We start from the raw sequence: 27,112 nt of genomic DNA on the forward strand, positions 1-27,112 counted from the left end.
ATGAATGAAAGCATCTTAAATAAGAATAATTAAGACAGTTAATTTGATGATATTTATACGCTAATATATTTAAAACTTGTTTTGTCTGATAAGAGCAGAAAATAAAATTCGAAAATACGACCAATTCGATTTCTTGTGCTAAGTAATATATGTAGGCGGAAGTGTCTGCTCTCACCTGACAGGAAAGTCTTGTTTTGTTTTTAAAATGTGAAAAAATACTTTTGACCGTGATGGCTTCAGCACCGGAACGTCTCCGGTTAAAGGACAGAATTGTAGCTAATGTTGCCAAGTCGGTGAAGTCGGTAAGATTCCCCCAAAGATGTCTAAACGACCCCTAAGTAAATTTTGACAGTCACCGGCATCACATGATTATGATCACAAATCTACAAATTAAAGTGCTGTGGACGCCGTTTTCGTTTATTCGGAACAACCGGTTCGACTGTTTGTTAAAGTCATTATTTCAAGTATAAATCCTGACGGACCTGTAGTTGTTTTATACATGCCTGTGAGGGCTTTGTCAAGGCACGTACGTCTAGATCTGTAAACAATATAAAACCACCAGGTCTGTCTTAAACAGGTTGGACACAACCCTGCATATGGGTAACAGTTACCCATTTGAGTAACAGTTAGTAGTAATCAATAAGTTACCTAATTAAGGAATTATGTAAAAAATAAAACGCATAATGTTGTTTTAAAAATTATTATTAAGAAAGGGTCACCATTATAATGTTTTAGAATATGCCTTAAAGATGCTCCACTGATGACAAATGGTATTTTTTCACTATTAAATACAGCAGCAGACAATTTAGTATTTTTCTTTAGTTACAAAAGTTACTTACTTTACACCGTTACCACCATTGAAAAGTTTGAGCTTCTAATTTTACTTCAAGTTAAAAATAGGATTAATAATTAATTGCATCCCGAAAAAATTCTGTGGCACTCTATCCTTTATGGAATGAAATACTGATTGCGCATACACCAAAGGCAAAATAAATCATATTATATATTATTTTATGTGTTAATTAGACATACATATACACAATTAAAAACCAATTATTGTTCAAATGATGAATATAATGTATGCTCTGTCGGCGGTGGAGCATCTTTAAAACTGATCTAATTAAAAAGATCTAAGATCCATTGACTACAGTGTATAGCCATTATGGAAATTCAGTCCAAGTGTCATGGTTGAATGAGTTTTTTACCTGTGTTCTATTATAGCACCATAGTAAGCAATGGAGTTGGTTTAGTTTGTGAGTTTTATCAAAATTGAGACAATGAAGTTTATCCCATTTTGATTAAATTATGATTAATAATGTACTAAGTTATGTTTGTAATGCATGGTGCCATGTCAAAAATTATTACGCCCTTTTTTTATAAAAAAAGTTTAAAACAACTTCATGCATTCTTCTTACACAAAATTCCTCATTTGGTTAACTTATTGATTACTCAAACAGGTAACTGTTACTCAAATGGGTAGCTGTTTACCCATATGCAGGGTTGTGCTCAACCTGTTTAATTCATAAACGAAAAACTAGGTCCAACCAGTCAAACTGTATAATCACAAACGCCCTATATTCTTCTTCTTTGCAATGTATAGGTGTACCTGGCTTGTTTCATAAAATGAGCCAGGTACTTATGGACCGTCAATTTTGGCGATTTATGTCTGTATATCTATAGAGATTGGCACAGTATAATGGCATATGAAAAGTTATGGACAGTGACTGAAAGTGAAGGATTTTTTTGTTAATTTTTGTGCAGCTACTGTGCAGCTTAGATAAAATATCTAGAAACATTTTAGGAGAATACAGGAATACTTTTGGTAAACCATATTAGATTTGAAATTTCATGTTTATCTACCCTTTCACTCCAGCCTCTACCCAAACTATATTTTTGATATTTTTATTGGTACACATACATTTTTTTCATACCAAAATATTTTTCATAGATCTAGTTTCATGAGAAAACAATAACATTATATATTTATCATTTCCTTTCTTATTATTACAATAACATATTATGAGTAATGTAATTAGCTCGCCTATTCGAAGAATAGGGGAGCTAATGTTGTCACCCCGAGTAATGGGCGTCTAATGGCATCGGCGTCAGCGTTGGCGTCCCATTTCACGTTAAAGTTTTTGAGCAAGTTTCTGTTTCGTCAATTGTTTAAGCTTAAGTCATCATAAATGTTTATGATTTTATTTTCCTAAGGTGTATGGATGCTGAACGTGATAATACAACCAATTTGGGACCCCTTTAGGTTTTTTTTGAGTCTGTTAATTTGTCATATTTCCACGTTAAAGTATTTTGAGCAAGTTTCTATTTTGTCTATTGTTTAAGCTTAAGTCATCATAAATGTTTATGATTTTATTTTCCTAATGTGTATGGATGCTGAACGTGATAATACAACCAATTTGGGGCCCTTTAGGGGTTTTTTGAGTGTGTTTATTTGTCATATTTCCATGTTAAAGTTTTTGAGCAAGTTTCTATTTTGTCAATTGTTTAAGCATAAGTCATCATAAATGTTTTATGATTTTATTTTCCTAATGTGAATGGATGCTGAACGTGATAATACAACCAATTTGGGGCCCTTTAGGTAATTTTTTTGAGTCTGTTAATTTGTCATATTTCCATGTTTAAATAGTAAATACTTGAACATCAACTTCTTTTGAATAGGCGAGCTTTGCTGTTTTCCAACAGCTCTTGTTTAATTTTGAGAACTTAGCTAATTTAGTTAATAATTTTTTTTTGAAAAACCAGAAATTGTACGTAACTGAGTATATATAATGTTGCTACTGTACACCCTAGTTCATTTACATAGGGACATCAAAAGGCAGACAAATTAGTATGGGTGATCTTATGATCTAACTGAATGATATGCCTACCGTGTATATGTCTAGATCTGCTACCAACTCTAGTTTTAAATATAATTTTAATAACGATTGTTAAAGAGTGTGAAAACCAATTTAATATTTGACCGAATTGCAATTTCATATATAATTCATTTTAATATAATCTAAAAACATTAACAATGCTGTTCCAATAAGAGAATTAGAGAAATTAATGAAACAAAACTAATCAATACAGGAGCTTTATTGAGATCCCAAAATGACATGGGCATGGAAATTTATAGTTAAGCCTTTCTTCAGACTTATAAATTCAACCTTGAAGGAGGTTTACAGGCAAATTTTGACATGACCAAAGCTCTTTTCAGTTTATTCAGAGATTCAGGGAAATGCTGTTGAAAGTAAAATAAGAGTTTAATTTTTATACATTCTGTATCGGTATCCGATTTTTATCAAAAATCATTCAGTTGATTATTCCGTTTATTTAATAGATAATATAACAATATCAATTTGATTTCCATCACTATAGATATCATATATCTTTATCAGGCTCCAAGATTTATACAAGTTTATAATTAATTGTTCTGTAAAAAGCTTAATATATATTATATTGCTAAAAAAATGTTCTTCAGAATAACACTGTTTTAAAAATGATTAACACCAATGTTCAATGGGTGTGTCAAATACATATGTATATATAAACTGAAAATATTTGCTAATGAACACAATATTTATTCAAAGTGATGTATAAAAAGGCTTGATTATGATGGTAGTGACAATTTTTGAGTGGCTATAAGTTAGTAATTAAATGCAGTGATTATATACATGTATACGGTCAAATTAATTCAAAGTGCAACATGTATAAAAAAAACCCATTCAATTATGTGTTAAAAAGGTAGTGATTACCAGGCCTAGGATGGATGGAAGATTGACCTACATTATAAATTGAATGTGTCTTTATTTTTTATTGTGATGATATCAGATTCAAGAATACCAAATAGCATGTGGTTGTGGAGAGGATCCAGTGTATCTGACAAATAATGACCGGCCATGTCAGCGACTTACTGAGAACTTTGATCATGTCTTTCTCCATGGGTAAGATACTTATATATGATCATGATACAGTAAAGTACATAATATATTCTTGAGAGTAAATGGTGAAGTGATTTCCTTAATCATAAATGTCAGGGACATGTACCATTTTAAAACTGGGAAAAATTTACAATGTATTTTTCTTGAGATACATGTATATTTTAGAGAATTTTCCTTTTATTTTAGAAAATATTTACATAAAAATGGGGGGAAAAAAGCAAAATTTCTCAAGGGGAAGGGGCCTTTATTCAGCCCTAAATGTACCTAAAATATCACTGCAATGTGATTATCTACTTAAAATTTTAAGTACTTTTCATAATGAATTCGTGCTTTTCAACACTTTCCTTCAAATTAAAATCTAAAAAGTACATTTAAATACATTACTACATAAACTACAATAATTGTCATGTCAAACTGCACCATGCAGGAAAATATTTTCCAAATTGTTGTTCCTAATCTTTGTCAGGCCAATATTGTCCTAAATAAGAAGTTTACAGATTTAGTTATAGCTGAAATGAAGACTAACAAATGATAGAAAAATTGTTGGTAATTGTGATTACATTTATATGTAGACGAAACAGATGAGAATGAGGTTAGAGGACTCACAGAATTAATTTGTATTACAGTCTACGACACATTAATTACGGTTACTGGAAAGTGGTGAAGGACTTTACCAGGAAGGATGCTGTTAAGGAGATAAGTCGACTTCGCAATATTACCACAGATCTTGGTCGAGGTAACTATTTATAAAGGAGATCAGTCATTTCTGTAATATCACTACATATCTTGGTCAAGTTTTAATTACCATCTGGAAATTATAAAAGGTAGACTGTGTCTCATGTCAACAAATTCATATTTTAAGCAATAGAAATAAAAATGCACAAAATTCATTTTTTAGATATGGAAAAAACACCCAATACAGTTTGTAATTTGATGTTGTAATTATATAATCTATGTGGACATTATGCCTTCCAGTGAGAAAATGTGATTTTGTCATTATACACAGCAGATAAGAGTATTTGCAATATACTAATCTTTCATAAATAAAAACAAAAATTGATATGAATTCTGTGTTCTGTTTTTTTATAGGGAGAGCCTGGCTGATGATGACTTTAAATGAATGCGTCCTTGAAAGTTACATCAGATGTTATCTAGACAACAAAAAACTAGTCAAAAAACATTATGTACGGGAAGCATTTGTCCTTGACGAGCAGGTACAGAAATAGATTGGGGCACTAATATGGCATACTCCCTTAGTTATTTAACAGTGATGTATACCAGGCATAATACTAGGCATGTCCTTATATCCGAGTCAATAATGCAATTAAATGTACTTGGAATTCCAAAAGATGTATCACACTTGTCTTAAGGGATTATCTCTGAACTTCAAAATTCCTCATGTTGGTTTTCCTTTACAGTTATCGACATTCCTCTTTCCTGATTTTGAAGACCCATTTTACAAAATAAGACATAACTTGAAATCAATACTGTAGTCATTTAATGAACACTTTATATTCTTCCATACCACAAGTACAAAAACAAAAGAACAAAATAATTTTCATTTTAATATTTATTTTGCTCCTTTGATTAGAAGACCTTTAAGTGAATTATCTCCCCTGTACAGTTGGGTCATATCTTACTACGTATGGATTTGACAAGTTGGTTTTACTTAATATGGTAACAAATTATACCTCAATTTCATTACAGAGGATGAATGTTCTACTGACCTTGACCTCAGGTCTTGAGTATGCCATCTTTCAGCTTGACTTCGTATGTATTATTCATCATTGACTTTTTGAAAAATATTCTTATTAACATTGATCAGAATTTTTACACTGATATTTCACAGTTAACATTGATTAATCGTACCTGACATTTGGTGCAACATTGTATAGGATCATGTTTACATGTTAATTATGCTGTTAAATCTTGTTTATTTTCAAGTGTGAGTTAACAAAAGTCAATTATTGCTGTTTTAGGATGTGCCCTACCTTGACCTTGGGACATATCCACCAGGCAGTCGGTCAAGGACAAGTTCAGCCAATTCGGCTACACAGGAGGATGACCATCTGTCTTTGTGTAGTATGGACAGTTTCACATCTCCAAGGGCACGTAATTCAGTAAGTTACTCCGCTCAAAGGGCACACAATTCAGTAATTTACTCTGTTCCAAGGGCATGTAATTCAGTTAGTTACTTCGCTCCAAGGGCACACAATTCAGTAATTTACTCCGCTCCAAGGGCACATAATTCAGTTAGTTACTCCGCTCCAAGGGCACACAATTCAGTAATTTACTCCGCTCTCCAATGGCAGTATTTCAGTAAGTTATTCCGGTCCAAGGGCACGTAATTCAGTAATTTACTCTGCTGCAAGGGCTCGTAATTTAGTAAGTTAGGGTGCTGGTAATATATGGCTATTAATTGGCGCATCTCAAGCTAACAGCTTAAGCTTGTGTCAATGGGGAATACAGAAAGTCTGTTAATTCTGAAATTTTAAACATGGATTAAATGTACAGGAGTAAAATCCCTCTTATTCTTTCATTTTTACTGTGCATACAGTCACATGAAAATATGATGGCATATATGAATTATAAGTTATGTTGTTGATCATAACAAAATGTTTTAACTGGTTTTATATTAACGAAGGTGATATGTTAGATATATGTGTAAAACACTGACTTCAACACCCAGAAAAAATCTTCTTTTTAGCTCTGTCAGTTGAGATTTATTACATATTATAAGACAAAATCTGGTCTTTGGTTTTATTTCGTTAATTCAAGTCAAAGAAATAACTTTACCTCAATTATAAATGTGATATGTAACATGCCTAACATTTAATTTAAACACATATTTAATGTTTTCTGACAAATGTAAATTCTGTTTCTCTCTAGTCGTTCACCAGTGCTGTAGATTACACAGGTAAAGGTCGTAACGAGAGTGACACACACAGCCAGAACGGTGAGGAGGCTAGTCATTCTAAAGCAGGATCAGTCGACTCAGGAATACTGGTGAATGATCGAGACAGCCATATGGACAGCAAAAGGTCAAGTTTCCATAGAGGTCACGATCGTGAGCTCTCATTGGAAGAACACGAGGAGGAGTTGAAAGTTATCCGTGTGTCTGCTGGTAGGAAAAAGAAAAAGTCAGGGAAGAAAAGTCATAAAGTGCACAGAGAGGAAGTTAAGGAAGATGTGCCTAAACAAACAGCCCCAGACCATTCCCAGTCTCAGAATTCATGGTTGTCCCACGAACCAAGTTTATCTGAGATATTAGATTTTGATGATAGAGATTACAGTAAACTTCCTGACCGTTCACCAGGTGATGGGATGGAGAGTAGTCAGGATTCATTAGATGTGAACCTTGTACAGCATGGAAATGACAGGACAAAGGTCATGGAGAATTATAACATTGCATTTGTAGACATGAGTAAGGAGGACTCGGACTATAATATATACAAACATACACCCATACAGAACTCACAGTCAGACTATTTTAATGTGTATAAAGATTCTCAAAATTCTCAAATAGTATCCGCACAGGGGGGTTCCATAGAACAACAAGCCTTAGATTTAGCTGCTGCAAGTTCAAAATCTAGTGAAAATAAAACTGGAGTTATGTCCCCTGAAAATGATTCACTAGCGAAAGTTCATGTGATTATGGAGAAAACAGAGAGTATAGAAACATTAGAGAAAGACATGGAAAAGTTGTCAACAGAACTGAAAAGAATTTCACCTGTTCATGAAGATAAGGAATTAATTAATGACATGGGTGTAAGGAAAACAGATGATACTGTTGTTGATTTGCAACAGGACAGTGATGAGAAAAACTCAGAAATACAAACTTTTGGTGCTGAAACTTCATCTTCTCATATACAATCCGAGGTGGATGGGAAAAGTGCAATATATTCATCATCACCTACTCAGAAATCGGCAACATCTGAAATGCAAGATCGTGTGGATGACATGCTGAGCCAGTCAAATCCTGACCTCCACCCCCGTATGTTTGAAGAGGAGCCAGAGGACATTGATATTGAGAATGGAAATGTTTTGGAGGATGAGGAAGAAACAATAGCTGGAGAAGTCAGGTAAATATGTCCGAGTAATTATTGTACAGTGTTTATTCTCATTCATTGTCATTGCTCAATAAACTGGAACTTAAATTTTAGTGTGAAAGGATCTTAATGTCTTGAACCATAATCGGATTCACACATGTATTAAACTAGTTCTACTGGTGATTACCGGTACAACAAATGGGTCGGGAAAGAAAATCATGTATCATGGGGTAAAAAACATGGTATAATACATGTATATATCTAGTTCAGATAAACCATGTTGTGTGCTGTATTGTTTTCACACAATCCACCTGGGTCCAGGCTCATAAGAAGAACTGTTTTGATGTTTCATTCACCATTTCAAATCTACATTAGATAATAATCAGTATATATTATTATTCTTCAGATTGAACAACAATACAAAGCTCTACCTGATGTTAGATGTATTTGATGATTCAGACGAGGAGTTCATCAAGGTAAGGATTATTTCTAGATTTTGATAAAGTTTGGTAATGACTGTATTAGTCACGTAAAGAAACTATTTAAGTCATACAATTTTAAAACTGTGGCCATTTTATGAATTTGTATGCCTCCTTCAGTACTTACAGTACTTTGATTAAATAATATCAACATAAAAAGAAACTAAATGGTATTAATAATGCCTTCATCTGTTTGGAAAACAGATCTCTGTTAAAATGAATGTTTCCAAGGTGGTTCCTAATTGTAACGTGATAATAACAATACAGACAGTTTTTTATAAGGATGAGGTAACATATCAAACACTCTGATCAATGTATCATTTATTTGGGGGGGGGGGGAGCAATTTGATCTTTGGGGAATACCTCACAGTCTTGGAGAAAATTTGAGTGTATATATATATGTTTTACAGGCCTTTGCCACGCGGACTGGACACACGGAAGGAGAGGCTAACACTGTGTTTTTGTTGGTCACTAATCGTGCTCTTCACCTCCTGTCTCAGACTCAGAGTGATCACCACTTTGTCAAGGATTCCTCCATCCCATACCAACAACTCGACTACATCTCAGTAATGTATCAAAATATCAACTGTAACATGTACTTCAGGGTCCCATTATATGTTATCACTGGCCCTCCCTCTGTGGGTTTCAAGTTCAAAACCCATGTGTGGCAGTTACCATGTACCGACTGTAGGCCTGTGGTTTTTCCCAGTGCTTTAGCTTTCCTTCTCCTCCAATGTTGAGCTAGCATGTTCTTTAAATCCCCTTGTTGTTTAATAGAATGATAAACAAAACTGACCCAATCCAAATGAGCCACAAGTTTGCTTAAGTGTAGGACTGTAATTATTTTTAACGAAAATTTCTAGTAAAGGCTAGTAAATGTACATGTACAATGTATAATTTGTTTGTTTGTATTACAGCTGAGCTTGTCGGATCAAGTGATTCAGATTGTTTGTCTGAACCGACGAAAACAATATTGGATTACAACGGGAAGCCAGCTTGTAACAAGGTAAATGTCATTATAGCGTCAACTGGATTCTTATCGACTTGTTTAGCTGATATTCCCTATTAAACAGTTGTACTACAGCCTCATTACCATGTCAGGGTTAAAAAGGACTCAATTTGTTTGCTCCAGTAAAGTCAAATTAGGTCTAACAAACGCTACTAGACACTCTTTAGCTAGTGAATTAATGTCATGACTTTTTGCTGAAAGATCATCTAAGGTAGCAGACCAGAGAAGAACAGCCTGGCCCCGGTCTATATTTTTATTAAGTGGGGAGCCCCTGTTTTGAGCCATGCATATAAAATTAAAAATCAAATATATTCTGATATTGGTACATCCAATATGGAGGGTTTGAATTTTTTTGAAGTTTCAATTTTTTCAAAAATAAACATAACAAAAATGGGTTAGAGATTACAATTCTGGGCTCCTCCTGAAGTGCATCTTGACCGGAAATGCTAGCTTTACTTGAAGGGAAATCCATGGCGCGGTTTAGGCAAAAATATTGAAAAATCCACAAAATCGACCTATGAAATGAATAAGCTTATTTTGCCATTGTGATAGAAGTGCTCAATTTAAGGCAGGTCTTAAGAAAAAAATTGTGTACAATTTTCTGCAATTTTGGGCTAAAAATCATGATATTTTGCAATTTTTCAGGTATTTTGTCGTTGTTACCATGGTATTCACATGCATGAATAAGCACAGAATATGGCCAAATCTGTATCAAAATATCAAATTGTAATTGCAAAAGTTGTGCTGATTAATTATATATAGATACTTTTGTACAGATTTTTTAACAGTTAAATGACTTATCAGGGGTTTCATTATCTTTTGGGAGAGGCGGTACAATGGCAATTTCAGGGGGTACTTTTCTATACCATCTGTATGCTATCTACGCCTGATTTAGGCTAAATAACATTACCAGGTAGATAGCATATAGATAGTATAGAAAAGTACCCCCTGAAATTGCCATTGTACCGCCTCTCCCAAAAGATAATGAAACCCCTGTGACTATATCTATATTTCTAAGGCATGCGTCTTATTTTCATAGATTGTCCAAATCTACTGTTTTCTGCTACCTAAATCTCCTGGTGTTTTTTTGCCTAAAATCTATATTTTTTCGCATATTTCGTCAAAATTTATTAGCAACTCAACATGTTAGCAATAAGACTTGGTTAGTCGACATGATGCATACAAAATCTTGATCAACCACACATAAGAAGTGATTTATAGACATGTAAGGTATCACTAGATTTAACAGGGGATAGAATCGTAACCATCAGGTATAATTTAGGTGTTTGTTTTCTAAATTTATAGATCCCCATTAATCTACCAGTATATTAATAACAAAAACTAATATCAATATTGGGTTCCCTGCAAACACAATTTAACTGTCTTTACAGTAGAATACAAACAAAAGCTTTATTGTTTTATTCCTGGGATGTTTCAACTTTGCTAATCAGGAATTTTAGTCAGGTTGTTTTTGGAATGATGCCTATAAATTGTACGAATGATTTATTGTCAAGTCTATTGTATTTTTGGAATGATGGCTATCAATTGTCATATATACATGTATAATATAATATAATAACATATATTTGTATAACAGGTCGATTGTTGGATGCCTGAGTCAAGCTATAGACAAGGGTGACTTTGATGTTCCTAAGATTTCAGTTTTAACTGATGCAACCACACAGAAGATCGCCCTGAAGAAGTATGCAGCCAAAGAATGTCAATGTGAGGTAGGCAAATCTCTCAGAACAGTAATAATGCAGCCAAAGAATGTCAATGTGAGGTAGGCAAATCTCTGAGAATAGTACCTATTCAGACAAAGTATATCGATGTGAGTTAGGCAAATCTCTCAGAATAGTACTAATGCAGTCAAAGAATATCGATGTGAGTTAGGCAAATCTTTCAGAATGGTACTAATGCAGCAAAAGAATATCGATGTGAGGTAGGCAAATCTTTCAGAATAGTACTAATGCAGCCAATGAATGTCGATGTGATGTAGGCAAATCTTTCAGAATAGTACTAATGCGGCCAATGAATGTCGATGTGAGGTAGGCAAATCTCTCAGAATAGTACTAATGCGGCCAATGAATGTCGATGTGAGGTAGGCAAATCTTTCAGAATAGTACTAAATGCGCCAATGAATGTCGATGTGAGGTAGGCAAATCTCTCAGAATAGTACTAATGCGCCAAATGTCGATGTGAGGTAGGCAAATCTCTCAGAATAGTAAATGCAGCCAATGAATGTCGATTCAGCAAATCTTCAGAATAGTACTAATGCAGCCAATGAATGTCGATGTGAGGTAGGCAAATCTCTCAGAATAGTACTAATGCGGCCAATGAATGTCGATGTGTGGTAGGCAAATCTCTCAGAATAGTAATAATGCGGCCAATGAATGTCGATGTGAGGTAGGCAAATCTTTCAGAATAGTACTAATGCAGCCAATGAATGTCGATGTTTGGTAGGCAAATCTCTCAGAATAGTACTAATGCAGCCAATGAATGTCGATGTGTGGTAGGCAAATCTCTCAGAATAGTACTAATGCGGCCAATGAATGTCGATGTGAGGTAGGCAAATCTCTCAGAACAGTACTAATGAAGCCAATGAATGTCGATGTGTGGTAGGCAAATCTCTCAGAAGAGTAATAATGCGGCCAATGAATGTCGATGTGAGGTAGGCAAATCTCTCAGAATAGTACTAATGCGGCCAATGAATGTCGATGTGAGGTAGGCAAATCTCTCATAACAGTGCTAACAGTGCTAATGCAACCAAAGAATGTTAATTTGAGGTAGTGATGGGTTTACACAAATCAAATGTTTCATGACTATACATGTAATTGTTTAAACTTAATTATCAAATGTTTATGAACCCTTGTTTATGACTTAATGTATGTTGAAATTAACGGCACGAAATAAGGTATACGAATGTATGTGTAAATAACTTGGTTTACAGACCTTTTATGTATGTTAGGAGTTTTACCTTGGTATTTGTTACAGGTATCAGCTGTTGAAATCTGCTGTTACTCACTCGTCCATTGGGACGACCCTACAACTAAGGGGAATAACTCTGACAGTACGTACAGAGAAGGACACCTCCTGTATAAGATTAATGAGGCCGGGGCATCGCTCGGTAGCACCCTTCTTAGCACTGTCCAAGATCCAACAGCTTTGATTTATGGGACGTCGTGGAAACCAGCCTACGTTGTCCTCAAGTATGTTTACAGGGGTTGTATGGGGAAAGTTCTGTATATGTACAAATTTTAGCAGATAGTATTTCAGCAGTATTTATGCTTGGGAAGCCAGTGAATTAAATGAGTTCTATTTGAAATTACTTTTCAACAGTGCTGTGTTATATGTATTGATTAGAATCCCAAATTTCAAACTGGTTACTATTTTGGTCAAATATTGATCGTTCAAACGTAAGCGTGTTTAAGATAGCCTTTTGTAAAGTATTGACTAAGATTTGCTGATTTCTCTGACTTCCTCAGAGATGGTATGCTGTGTGTGTATGCCAATAAGACCAGCGGGAAGCCACTCCACTTTGTCCAGCTGGGAGGTGATGATTGTATTGGCTGTCGCCGTGCCTCCAACACGGACCGCGACCACTGTATCCAGATCATCATGGGTAATGGTACCACCTGGCAGATCGCCCTGGCTACTGATGTAGAGGCCAACGAATGGTTACAGAGCCTGTGTAGGGCTGTAGCACAGGGGCTTGAGGTAACATTACATTCTTCATATCAAAATAAAACTGTCTAGGATAACAAGGGTTTTGTTCTGACTTTAAGAATTTGTTGGTCGTTGTTTGACATTAAAGTTGTTGTTTTTCTTTCCTGGTTTAATATTGCAAGATCTAATATCTTTCACTACACCCCTTACAGGACACATCAAAGATGGTGAGTTGTCTCCCTTGCTGCCTTGTACTGACCCCTCAGAAATTGTTAATGTGCCATGAGGATGTCCAGACAAGTTTCCTTAGGACTCTGGGCAGTGCCAACCTACTGGACATTACCAACGTACTGACCGACCCGTCGGTAAATAACTACTGTATCCTTGTAAGTACTTTCAATCTTTCGTGCTTGTAGCATGCTGGGATAAAGGGCTACTAAATTTGTTCAAATGAATGACCTTGACCTTCATTGAAGGTCACGAGGGTCAAATAGGCTTCAATCTTTAAACAATTTATCAATAATGAAGAAACGTAGAGACCCTGATATTGGGCCTGTAATAAGTTTACAATTAAAACATTGTATACTAGAAACATTTTGGTATTAATTAAAAAGTGTTTCTGGTATACAATGTTTAAATGTTCATCAAAGAAAACTTGACGATTATCAGCATATTTAATTCTTTTTTAATTGATCCCAAAATTTTGTGCCCTACTGTATGCTTATAGACTGTGTTTTCCCTCATACCTATGAGACTGTAAATAATTAGCCCATCTCCTCAATCTGACCTATTTTCATTTGTAGGAGTTTGAGTCACATGACCAAGGGGTCAGTGCTGACCAATGGGTACTGTACTTTAATGACGGTCCAGAAACTGAACGATTCATGCAGGCTCTCTCTTCAGCATGGTCAACTCATTATCAGGTAAATATTAAGCATGGTGTCTCTTGGTTATCTTTGTTGTTCATGTCTGCGATGCCACATTTCCGTCTTTGACATGCTTTATATTTATCTTACTGTAAAAAGAATATGATATTTTGTGATAAAATAGCCTGGTACATGTATTTCTCCTCATGTTCCAATCTGATACTGTTTTGTTTTTGTTTACACTTTCTCCTGTTTCAATCTGATGCTGTTTTGTTTACACTTTCTCCTGTTCCAATCTGATGCTGTTTTGTTTACACTTTCTCCTGTTCCAATCTGATGCTTTGTTTACACTTTTTCCCGTTCCAATCTGATGCTGTTTTGTTTACACTTTTTCCCGTTCCAATCTGATGCTGTTTTGTTTACACTTTGTCCTGTTCCAATCTGATGCTGTTTTGTTTACACTTTGTCCTGTTCCAAACTGATACTGTTTTGTTTACACTTTGTCCTGTTCCAAACTGATACTGTTTTGTTTACACTTTCTCCTGTTCCAATCTGATGCTGTTTTGTTTACAATTTCTCCTATTCCAATCTGATACTGTTTTGTTTACACTTTCTCCTCATGTTCCAATCTGATACTGTTTTGTTTACACTTTCTCCTGTTCCAATCTGATGCTGTTTTGTTTACACTTTCTCCTGTTCCAATCTGATACTGTTTTGTTTACACTTTCTCCCGTTCCAATCTGATGCTGTTTTGTTTACACTTTTTCCTGTTCCAATCTGATGCTGTTTTGTTTACACTTTCTCCTGTTCCAATCTGATGCTGTTTTGTTTACACTTTGTCCTGTTCCAAACTGATACTGTTTTGTTTACACTTTTTCCTGTTCCAATCTGATACTGTTTTGTTTACACTTTCTCCCATTCCAATCTGATACTGTTTTGTTTCACTTTCTCCTCATGTTCCAATCTGATACTGTTTTGTTTACACTTTCTCCTGTTCCAATCTGATCTGTTTTGTTACACTTTCTCTGTTCCAATCTGATACTGTTTTGTTTACACTTTCTCCTGTTCCAATCTGATGCTGTTTTGTTTACATTTTTCCTGTTCCAATCTGATGCTGTTTTGTTTACACTTTCTCCTGTTCCAATCTGATACTGTTTTGTTTACACTTTCTCCTGTTCCAATCTGATACTGTTTTGTTTACACTTTCTCCTGTTCCAAACTGATACTGTTTTGTTTACACTTTCTCCTGTTCCAATATGATCTTTACTGTTTTGTTTACACTTTCTCCTGTTCCAATCTGATACTACACTTTTTGTTTACTGTTTTGTTTACACTTTCTCCTGTTCCAATCTGATACTGTTTTGTTTACACTTTTCCTGTTCCAATCAATCTGATGCTGTTTTGTTTACAATTTCTCCTGTTCCAAATCTGATACTGTTTTGTTTACACTTTCTCCTGTTCCAATCTGATACTGTTTTGTTTACACTTTGTCCTGTTCCAACTGATTGTTTTGTTTACACTTTGTCCTGTTCCAAACTGATACTGTTTTGTTTACACTTTCTCCTGTTCCAATCTGATGCTGTTTTGTTTACAATTTCTCCTATTCCAATCTGATACTGTTTTGTTTACACTTTCTCCTCATGTTCCAATCTGATACTGTTTTGTTTACACTTTCTCCTGTTCCAATCTGATACTGTTTTTGTTTACACTTTCTCCTGTTCCAATCTGATGTGTTTTGTTTACACTTTCTCCTGTTCCAATCTGATACTGTTTTGTTTACACTTTTCCGTTCCAATCTGATACTGTTTTGTTTACACTTTCTCCCTGTTCCAATCTGATACTGTTTTGTTTACACTTTCTCCTGTTCCAATCTGATATCTGTTTTGTTTACATTTTCTCCTGTTCCAAATCTGATACTGTTTTGTTTACACTTTCTCCTGTTCCAATCTGATGCTGTTTTGTTTACAATTTTCCCGTTCCAATCTGATACTGTTTTGTTTACACTTTCTCCTGTTCCAATCTGATCTGTTTTGTTTACACTTTTCTCCTGTTCCAAACTGATACTGTTTTGTTTACACTTTCTCCTGTTTCCAAACTGATACTGTTTTGTTTACAATTTCTCCTGTTCCAATCTGATACTGTTTTGTTTACACTTTCTCCTGTTCCAATCTGATCTGTTTTGTTTACACTTTCTCCCTGTTCCAATCTGATACTGTTTTGTTTACATTTTTCCTGTTCCAAACTGATATGTTTTGTTACATTTTCTGTTCCAATGATCTGTTTTGTTTACACTTTCTCCTGTTCCAATCTGATACTGTTTTGTTTACACTTTCTCCTGTTCCAATCTGATACTGTTTTGTTTACACTTTCTCCTGTCCAAACTGATACTGTTTTGTTTACACTTTTCCTGTTCCAATCTGATACTGTTTTGTTTACACTTTCTCCTTTCCAATCTGATGCTGTTTTGTTTACACTTTCTCCTGTTCCAATCTGATACTGTTTTGTTTACACTTTCTCCTGTTCCAATCTGATACTGTTTTGTTTACACTTTCTCCTGTTCCAATCTGATACTGTTTTGTTTACACTTTTTCCTGTTCCAATCTGATACTGTTTTGTTTACACTTTCTCCTGTTCCAATCTGATGCTGTTTTGTTTACACTTTCTCCTGTTCCAATCTGATACTGTTTTGTTTACACTTTCTCCTGTTCCAATCTGATACTGTTTTGTTTACACTTTCTCCTGTTCCAATCTGATACTGTTTTGTTTACACTTTCTCCTGTTCCAATCTGATGCTGTTTTGTTTACACTTTCTCCTGTTCCAATCTGATACTGTTTTGTTTACACTTTCTCCTGTTCCAATCTGATACTGTTTTGTTTACAATTTTTCCTGTTCCAATCTGATGCTGTTTTTGCTTTCTTTGAACAGGTGGATGTCCCTGATATGACCATTTCTGATGTAGCACTTCAGAAAAGTTGTCGGGATATGGTGTCAGTTTTACGGTCATCTCTGGAGGTCAAACAATGACCGATGACCTAGTTCAGAGCTACAGCCATCTCTGGAAGTCAAACATGACCTTGACCTGGAATCAAGATTATGGTAATCTCTGGTTGTTCAGCAAAGACCTTGACCTAGTTTTGGAATTACATTCATACCTGGAGGCCAAGCCATGACTTAACATTAGAAATATTTCAAAATGAGATTAGAAATATCATCTGAGAGTGATATACCGGTTCTGAAGATGTCTGCCTATACAATGTACTACTTGTTGTGTTCTAAACAAAGTTTATGAAAATGTTCCAAACATTTATTGTCCTCTAATAAGTAACTTTGGATATGTGTTGATATTGTATGCTTAACTAATGATATAAACAGTTCATCTGTCAATAAACTCGAGATTTGGTTTACGTTGGTGGACAGAACAGCCCTGTCTAAGACTGAGATTGACTTAAAATGATCATGATTAAATAACAAGTTAACTTGTGCAATATTAAGTGATATAAAATTATCTTTGAAACCATTGTTCTATTATTAAAAATGTTTGTATATGATACATATGAGTTATATATGTATTGACATGAATGGCTGACCATAGGTTAATGACATATTATATAATTGATAGGTTTTAATTAATGAATTAATTAAACAAAGTCTGCATGCTGTCCTTCCTTACATTAGCTTTGAAGAACAAAGTTCCGAGAACTTCTTCTGGACACCCAAACACCCTGGAAAGATATGGTAAGGCCAAAAAATACTAAATACAATAGTTTTGACATATAGGTACATGAACAAAGAAAATGTTATGCTTATAGATTTAATGGTGTGATGTGAAATTATTTTATGAGAATGAGAATTTATATTTCACAGCATTCATTTTTTTTTTACAGTGCGTGATGTTTACCTTGTTTTTACAGTTGCATTTTAATTACCAGGTGTAAGCTGCTTCCTCTTTGACAAAACCACGTCGTGTGTTTAATTTGTTGTTTTATGTGCCAAAGCCTCCTGTGATTTTATGATAATTGTGATTAGTTTGTTGTTATGGGTTAGTAATTTGATGATAACATTATCATGTGTTTTAAACATTTAGTTTATATATGGTCATGGAGAAGTTCCAAACATTATTTTAAAATATCTGCTATTAAACGAAATCTTGATTTTTTTTATGCCAATTCGAGAATACTTGTATGATTTTACTTAAACATCTGTTACTTAGACCGTAGTGTTTAGATAAAAAGTTGATTTTTTCATGAACAGTAAACATGACATCAAGGAATGAACAATCACAGTTTTATCAATTTTTTTTCATTTATAGATATTTCTACTGCAATGCTGTGCCTAGTTGGATCTAGATCTACTGATCATGAGTCCAATTATAATAAGTATTAAAATTATAAACATAGGCTTGTACTTGTAAACATTTTCAACTGCTAAGAATATCCTAATGATAAGAGACCTATTGCTTACTAGATAAAGTATCTTCTGAGGCACCTTACCACACATGAGCAGTTCTGTAGATAGCAGCTAGATACTGCTGTAATCATAGCCACAATGAATTTGACAGAATATCCATTCCATCCCTATATGATGTAGCATGGACGTCCACTTCATGGACAAGTTTTACTTATCATCTAAAATAAATCTAAGATTGTATATTATTTTGACTAAAATAACTTCATTGATGAACATGTTATCCTAAACTCTTGTAATGGCTTGTTTTTTGTTTTCCTGTTTAAGTTTTATACATGGCTGTCCTTATTTGTTATTTATGATTAACTATATGTAGTGTTCAAAACACAACTTGAAGATAACTTTTATTTGCTTGTATGATTATGACCCAAGACCTGGATCCATATACCAGTACATGTAATTGATATAATATATGTATTTAAGGTCTTTTTTATTTAATGAGTCACATATTACACCGTAAAATGTAACATACAGAACTGCTACAGGGTTAATCTTAGAATCGGAGAGTTAGTAAAGAAACAACAATAAATGACATCACATCTATATTTAGAATGATAATTGCCCTTCTATTGGCTTTGTCTTTAGAAGGCATTGTACTCTATGTATAAACAAAGCTGAATAATGGAATAACTTGTTTTATACATTTTACGCTAAACAATGCATGGTTGAATAATGAATAATACAAAACTAATAATCATGGTAACAATTCATTCCAATTTGATGATATTATATGTTACATGTCTGCTATTGTTAATATGTTTTTTTAGCCCACCACCATCTGTGACATCAGATGATGGGCTATTCAAATTGCATTTCATCCATGGTCCATCGTAGGGACAGATCAATTAACAAGATGGTTGACTGGCCACCATCTTGGATTTTGAGAGTTAAAGTTTATTAACAAGACTATTTCTCAGAAAGTACTCAAGGGATCTGTCTTAAATCCGATTTATTTGTTTCCCTTGGACTGTGATGGTGCATATCGATTGCAATTTTGAAACAATCTGATATTTCATATTGTAATTTTCTTTGTATCTTTAAATTTTCAATTGCAAGAAAAGGAAGCAACGTTAACATAACTAACAAGCAGCCATCTCGGATTTTGTCATTTTCTCATAGTACTGAAGAGGTCTAGCTGCTTGAAATTAAACTTGTAGGGTCTTCTTTGTCCTGAGCTTTGCATTTCTATTTTGAAACAAATACAAACACAACATGGCAGATATTGACCATTTGACAACTAAAATGACCTTTTCTGCTAAGGATTTTATTGTGAACTAACTTGTAAAGTTTCACAATGTGCATTCAAGAAAAAAAAAACATTCACTGCTGGGTGCCAACATCCCTCTGGGATCTCTTGCTTGAAAATCATTTGCACTATAATTGCATTGAATTGACACAAGCAAGCTTTACAAACAAATATTGTCTTCAATATAATATTGTTTCTGTGTTATTTTTAAATTCCCACCAAGTCAACTGACCAAGACAGTTTCCATGACTTTCAGATAAATATCTGTTTCTCCCTAGCTAGCCATTTTGCTTCTAGAATTTATTTTTCAATATGCTTGATTAATTAGGGGTGAAAGTTAAATTAGTAAACACATTCACAGCTTAATCTATTAATTGGAATACCGTATTCGACCCAATAAGCGCCCAGGGCATTTAAAAAATTGAAAAGGTGCTAATAAGACATAATTATTGCAAATCTAGACAGTTTTGTGTAGTTTTGGTCTTTATTTATGCGTGGGCAATTGAAATTGAGGCCTCAAAGAGCAGGAGGGGCGTTTATAGGGACATGGGCGCTAATTGGATCGAATACGGTATCATACTTTTGCACAAAAACTTGCACAATTTTGATGAATTAGTATAATTAAATCATTCATATATATATTTAACTACTGTGAAGGTAATACTACAAACCTGATAAATACCCACAATCATTGTGTATTTTAAGAGAGATGTGATAGCTGTAATTTATACCTACTTTTTTCCTACATGACCACCACCATTTTGATAGTCACCATGGTGATATCAATGTAAGTAAATACTCTGTTATTCCATATTATTAGTTTTGTTTTACATTTTAACTACCATGTTTGACAAAAAATGCTGTGTCTTTACAATGTTTAATACATACATTTTCCCTCTATGAAGGAGAAAATGATACAGGGGCATAGCAAAAGTCCCTAAACTATGTGGTACCGATAGCTCTAATGTGTAGAATAATCTGAAGGCCCTGTTTAATTCAAAGAGTTCTGACTGTCTCAATACACCTACTGTAGTTCACCACAAATAAGATCTCCCGTAAATAAGACGTAAATAAGACGCACACACTCCTACCTATTTTGACACCTTTCCAGAATTAGGGGGATGTCTGAAAATAACACAGACACACCCTCCCTCCCACACACTTTTGACCTTTGACCTTTTTTTCTTCTCTTGGTGGCGGTCTTATTTGTGGTGAAATACAGTAGTTTAAATACTCAGATTAAGTTAATAACAAGGTTGGACTCCTACGGTATGTTGTTTTAATGTTACAATGATCACATTTAACTCGAGCTTTAGATAAAAAAAAATCTCCAGGACTGATTTCCTTCAATTCTCATTCTCCTATAATTTCATAGAAGTTTTAAATCCTCAAATATATTTTTCTTTTGTTGACAGATATGTTGTATTTTATCGGTAGTAGTTAGCTGTGGAGTCTGTTATATTTGTGTTTTTATTGGGTCTATCAGAGATTTAGATTTGTATACTCTCATGCCTTTGGTTCTAAACATTACCCAGATCCTGTTTTATATATTAAAGACTCTAACAATTTTCTTAAAATGGAATTTATAAGAGATGTATTAATGTTATGTAAACATTGTTTTACCAATTGGACTAATTCACGAACCATGTGATACCTGATAGTGTTTGTGCGTGCTGGACTATTGTTTCTATTGGCGACGATTTGATGTTTAAAAATGATATTCCACGATAGCATTATTTCAGCTGGAAAATTACAGAGTAACATTTCATCACAGCTAGAGATTCTAATCCTACACAAACGTTATCGGGTATCACGTGGTACATGGATTACAGAAGTCCCATTTCAATAAAGATACAATTCTTTCTGCAGTAAAAATCCCTTTGTAAACAACTTCCATTCCGTTACCATATGCTATTGTCATTTTAATGTGAATTATTAAAACTTTGCAATAACTTTTGATTTTTCTTGTGTTTCATTTGATGACACCATTTATCATCCACCGATAAACACGTTTGCGAGGAATATTAAATTGGGCTCCGTCCATCCGAGATTCTTTTCCAGGCTATAACTCAACAAGAATTCCACGGAATTGGATGTGTCGCCTGCATAGCATCACAAAAAAATGTTATTTACAGTTGAAAATATTGTTAATAATTAGGTGAAGTTATCAAGTCCCACAACTATTGCAAATATTGATGGATTTTGACCAGTATTAAACCATTTGGAGATCTCATTAATATAAAGCAATATACCAAATTTGGATGAAATTGGACAATAAATACTAAAGTAAAGTTATTTCCTAGATTGTTAAGTTTTGAGCTTTGTGTAACTTATCAAGTAAAACAAATTGATAAACTTATATGAATTGAGGCTAGTCATTCAAAAAATACTGTATTTACTTACATAAAGTTCAGAACTTCTAGAAACCAGGGGAAAAAGAGGAGTACAAATACACTGCCCTCCAAAAGTTAATTACAAATATACATTAAGTACAGAAGTATGTAAACCTTGTTAATTCCGACATCAGTATATATTATTTATCAACTTATTTATCTTCTCATTAATTGCTTTTTGAGAGTTTTCTTAGCGTTAAATTGTCAGAAAATTTTAACATATGTAACAGAACTTTCGAAGGACAGTGTATATTGGAACCAATAAGCGCACGTATGATGAAGATAAAAAAACACAAACAAAAGTATACAAAACTCAAATTTTATTGTTTACATTCTTAGGATTTACATGTTCTCCATTTATCAACAATGCCAGACAATGACAGAAACATTTTGCATAGTCTATCTAGCACCACACAGAAACAAATGAGTATTACCAGAGTAGCTGATCGTCTGAGTGACTCAATAGGTGGTGGGTATTAGAGTGCGTACATGAAGGATCTAGTCGCTTTTGGGGAAGGGGGATAACTCTCATCTGGTGGCAACGACAGTCACCATCACTAGAATGAAGGTAAGTAACTCCATTCTAGATGGGAGATAACTCCCTTTTGGCCCATGAAGCAACATACACCTGTGGTGTACTTACATATAGGGAAATCAGTAATGATGAAATTGATTTAAAAAAAAAAAAATCGCAAAATAACAGTTGTTCAGTACAGATGCTTAAACTTCATAAAATTTTGTTAAGTGATTTATCTATTTGACTTTAAACAATAAAATTTGGTTAAAATAAACAAACCCAAATTACAGATTTCTGTCAGATCCAGCTGATGAAATTAAAAATGTCTTTCTTTCAAAACTGATTTCCGCAGCTAAACTTGAATGTACCACTTCATGGTGATGGTGTAGTCACTAAGAACATGAGCAATGCTGAGGTATTGAGATAGCACTGAAACACTGGCCTTATACTCAACATATTTAACGGACCGGGAACAGAATTGCATTGTGGTTTGTAGGAGGATATTTTTGTTTGATAAACATTTCATCACTAATAATTTGTATGTTTAGGAGAATTCAGTACATGGAGAAATTTGTCTACATAAACTTTGATTTTATATGGATTATAGAACAACTTCCTACATTGCCAAACATTAGATAGACCAAGATTATCAAGGTAAAACATCGCTTTGATAAAGATTAGTAATAACACTTATAACTATTAAAGTGAACTAGACTATTACAACCAAAATATTAACTTCAACAATATTTGCTTTTTTGTCAAATATATATGACAAAATAATGGCACTTTTGTGACAGATATATGGGCAGTCAGAAAAATAATCTTTGAAATATTTTGTCAGCTGGAAGACAATGTGAAGGCCTTTCATAAAAAATATCACAATTACTTCAAAGGCTACTTTATCAAAAACAATAATATACACAAGTCTATAAGCTATCATACAAAGGGTTTTGTAGAATCATTTTTTTACCTTTCTTGAGAAGGACATAAATCTATGATGGTATTAAAAATATCAGTTTCTATCACATCTCTGGGCTACAAAAAGAAGCTTAATCAACGATTTGATGTCTATGCATGTCTGATTAGCTGATAAAGAGATATACTCAGCAGATATTAAAGTATATAAAAATATAGGAAACAAAAAAAAAAGATCTACAAAAGCTTACAATGCAATAAAGAACAAAACAGATTTCTTTGATAAGTACTAGGAATGGTAGCTGATGCTATAAAATACATTTCCAGCATCAGCAAATAGTGATTTACCTACTATTTGGTATATGGCTTGCTTTACCTGCATTCACTAACAAAATTAAAATATAGTACATTGCACTATATCAATTTCGGACAGGAAGATGAAGCCAAATCATTTTAAATTTAATAATTTATCCATCTAAAAGTATTTTGTGTCTTAATTCATATCTTAGATTAAAGATGAATATCTTCAATACTTGTCTTCTTCAACTCTCACATATTTGATAGTTCTATACAAGCACCCACACATTACAAGAGGGATTCACACAGTTGAGAAACACTTGCATCTTTGACCTAAGACTCATATCAACAAGTTACTCTGACATGACCTTTGACCCAGAGAGACTAACATGAACTTTGACCCAAAGGACATTCTATGCAGATATACTGACATGACTTTTGACCAGTAGCCATGCTACTGAGAAACACAAACATGAACTTTGACTCAAAGGCCTTTGACCTGGAGATTCAAGGCTACTGACATGAACTTTGACCGGCGGTCAACACTATATCAGATACATCATGATTTTCTCTCATATATTTAGATTTTTTAAGCATACTTTTTTATTGTCTACTTTTTCTCAAAACAGTGTGTTCTTAAACTTCAGCCTGGATAGTACAAAATAATAATAAAAAAAGTTTGATATACATATAAACATACATGATTAATATAAAAGAATGTAAAAAGCATCAGTATGTGGATAATCAAACTACCGGTTTATTAAAACATGTAAAATATTTTACGGAAAATAATGAAGTTTAATTTAAAAAATGTACATTAGGGGTTTATAACAACTAACATAGCAGCATGAAGCCCGACATATATATTGTATAATTGATGGATTTACAGTTAATCTATGTGTAAAGCTATAACAGTGGTACTTAATCATACAAAAGTAAACGATGGATCTCTCCAAACTTTAATGTAGTGTTGAGTGGATATACATAACATTTGTCTCCATGATCATCATCATGATGTTACCGTTATATATACAATGTATATAATCATTTAGGTTGCTTTGATGACCCATGATCAGATGGGTACATGGAGAGGAGGTGGAAGTTCACTCTAATCTGTATATACATACATATACATTATACATGCTTCATTTATAAAATACTATCAACTAAATCATGTTTATCTATGTAACCGGTCAAACATAATGTAAAAATATCTACCCAGTAAAATTCAATCAACCAAGCATGGCATATATGTAAGAAATTGCCTTTTCTTGGAAACAGCATGTCAAGATTTCCTTGGCAATGAAACAGCATGTCAAGATTTCCTTGGCAATGAAACAGCTTGTCAAGATTTCCTTGGCAATGAAACAGCTTGTCAAGATTTCCTTGGCAATGAAACAGCTTGTCAAGATTTCCTTGGCAATGAAACAGCTTGTCAAGATTTCCTTGGCAATGAAACAGCTTGTCAAGATTTCCTTGGCAATGAAACAGCTTGTCAAGATTTCCTTGGCAATGAAACAGCTTGTCAAGATTTCCTTGGCAATGAAACAGCTTGTCAAGATTTCCTTGGCAATGAAACAGCTTGTCAAGATTTCCTTGGCAATGAAACAGCTTGTCAAGATTTCCTTGGCAATGAAACAGCTTGCTTCATTGCAGTCCAATGCTTAATCATATGTGATCGATTTATGTCTCAACAAAAGTTTTTGTTTACTTCTAATAAGGAACTTTTCAATTACAAGACATAACATTATGTCCGCCTACGGTGTCCTCCGGTACGGAGAGTGCTCTCCCTTCTTGTAATTTAATTTCTAATATACATCCAGTATAGTTATCTGTGTATCGGCCGGCTGTCATGGATGACGGGTCGGGAACACCACCTGTGGTGAAAAAAACCAATAAAGCTCAAATTTAATTTCCCTTACATTCTACAAATACTTCTCTATCTTAAAATAATATACAGTCAAATCCGATACAGGGCTTAGAGACCCCAAAACGACATATTTAAAATACAATTTACCGTCGATAAGTCTCACCATCTGGTTTCTTGACGTCATTTGAAGGTGGAACTATTACAACGGTAAATTGTATTTTACTCATTACCTTTTGGGATCTCTTAGCCCTGTATTAGGTTTGACTAATATTGTACTGAAGTCCTCGTGGAAATCAAAACACACTTTCATTTTTTTCAATTTTTTTAAAATACAAAATTGAAAGAAAAATAAAAGATGTCAGTGACCTATAACTATCATTTACATTACATAGTATGTGATATAAATAAGTTACTTACCAACATAAATATTTCCATTAGTATTCAACATTTGCAAATATCCCAAAGATGTACCAGTTTCTTTTGGTCCACCATCAATTGCTAAGGTACCAGACTTTCCAAGTCTGAAAACAAAACAAATATTACATGTACATTATTTATGTCGGAAGTTAAAATGAAGGTCAGATTATATTTAACCTAGATGACCTGGTAAGTATAACATTCAGTATAGTGAAGACCAATGTTTAAAAAATAGAGCTCATGTGTAGAAAGATACTTGAAAGGGGGAGATAACTTACCTAGTAACCTTAATCCTATGAAATTGGTAGGGGGAGACAACTTACCTAGTAAACTTGATCCTATGAACTTGGTAGGGGGAGACAACTTACCCAGTAACCTTGATACTATGAACTTGGTAGGGGAGACAACTTACTAGTAACCTTGATACTATGAACTTGGTAGGGGAGACAACTTACCTAGTAACCTTGATCCTATGAACTTGGTAGGGAGACAACTACCTAGTAACCTTGACTATGAACTTGGTAGGGGAACAACTTAACTATAACCTTGATACTATGAACTTGGTAGGGGAGACAACTACCTATAACTTGATCTATGAACTTGTAGGGGGAGAAACTACCTAGTAACCTTGATACTATGAACTTGGTAGGGAGCCAGCTTGAACGCCTTTCTGGGGTACATTAGATCTAGAGCTCAGACACCCAGACTGATATTTTATATTGTCTTTTTTTGTTTCACTCGTATGATAATGCGCTTCACAATGCGTCTATATTTATCGACTATTTGAACCTTTTTAATACATCATCGGTGAGGTGCTTGGATTTCTTGAGCGATACAAGCGTTTGTATGTTTATACGCTTCCAGTTCCATAATCCTTTATCGACTATTTAAACCTTAATGCACATTGGTGTACAAAATCGGCGAGGTGCTTGAATATATAGAGAGTTGCAAGCGTTTTTATGATTATACGCTTCCAGTTCCAAAC

The 27,112-nt window shown here is 34.1% G+C and overlaps 2 protein-coding genes across 6 annotated transcripts in view; one reads left to right on the plus strand and one right to left on the minus strand.

Annotated features, from left to right (window-relative positions):
- The first annotated feature begins 160 nt into the window (after positions 1–160).
- Positions 161–21,671, plus strand: LOC138317331 (pleckstrin homology domain-containing family M member 2-like). The gene is made up of 16 exons (XM_069258922.1): positions 161–302; positions 3,829–3,941; positions 4,565–4,674; positions 5,028–5,152; positions 5,646–5,708; positions 5,918–6,058; positions 6,828–8,020; positions 8,394–8,463; positions 8,877–9,032; positions 9,384–9,472; positions 11,073–11,205; positions 12,470–12,684; positions 12,961–13,192; positions 13,354–13,527; positions 13,945–14,064; positions 16,934–21,671. The coding sequence occupies exons 1-16, from the start codon at positions 231–233 to the stop codon at positions 17,030–17,032; spliced, it is 3,105 nt and encodes a 1,034-aa protein (XP_069115023.1). The 5' UTR covers positions 161–230; the 3' UTR covers positions 17,033–21,671.
- Positions 21,672–22,416: 745 nt separating this feature from the next.
- LOC138317338 (basement membrane-specific heparan sulfate proteoglycan core protein-like) overlaps positions 22,417–27,112 on the minus strand; it is a 144,911-nt gene continuing 140,215 nt past the window's right edge. For all 5 annotated transcript variants that reach the window (XM_069258965.1, XM_069258957.1, XM_069258948.1 and 2 more), the window contains 2 exons: positions 26,128–26,231; positions 22,417–25,717 (listed from right to left, as the gene is read on the minus strand). In XM_069258965.1, coding sequence (XP_069115066.1) covers positions 25,569–25,717; positions 26,128–26,231 — 253 coding nt within the window. In that variant the 3' untranslated portion in view covers positions 22,417–25,568. The remainder of the gene's footprint in view (positions 25,718–26,127; positions 26,232–27,112) is intronic.

This window comes from Argopecten irradians, chromosome 1, assembly GCF_041381155.1.
Source record: "Argopecten irradians isolate NY chromosome 1, Ai_NY, whole genome shotgun sequence".
In the NCBI taxonomy this organism is placed as follows: Eukaryota; Metazoa; Mollusca; class Bivalvia; order Pectinida; family Pectinidae; genus Argopecten; species Argopecten irradians.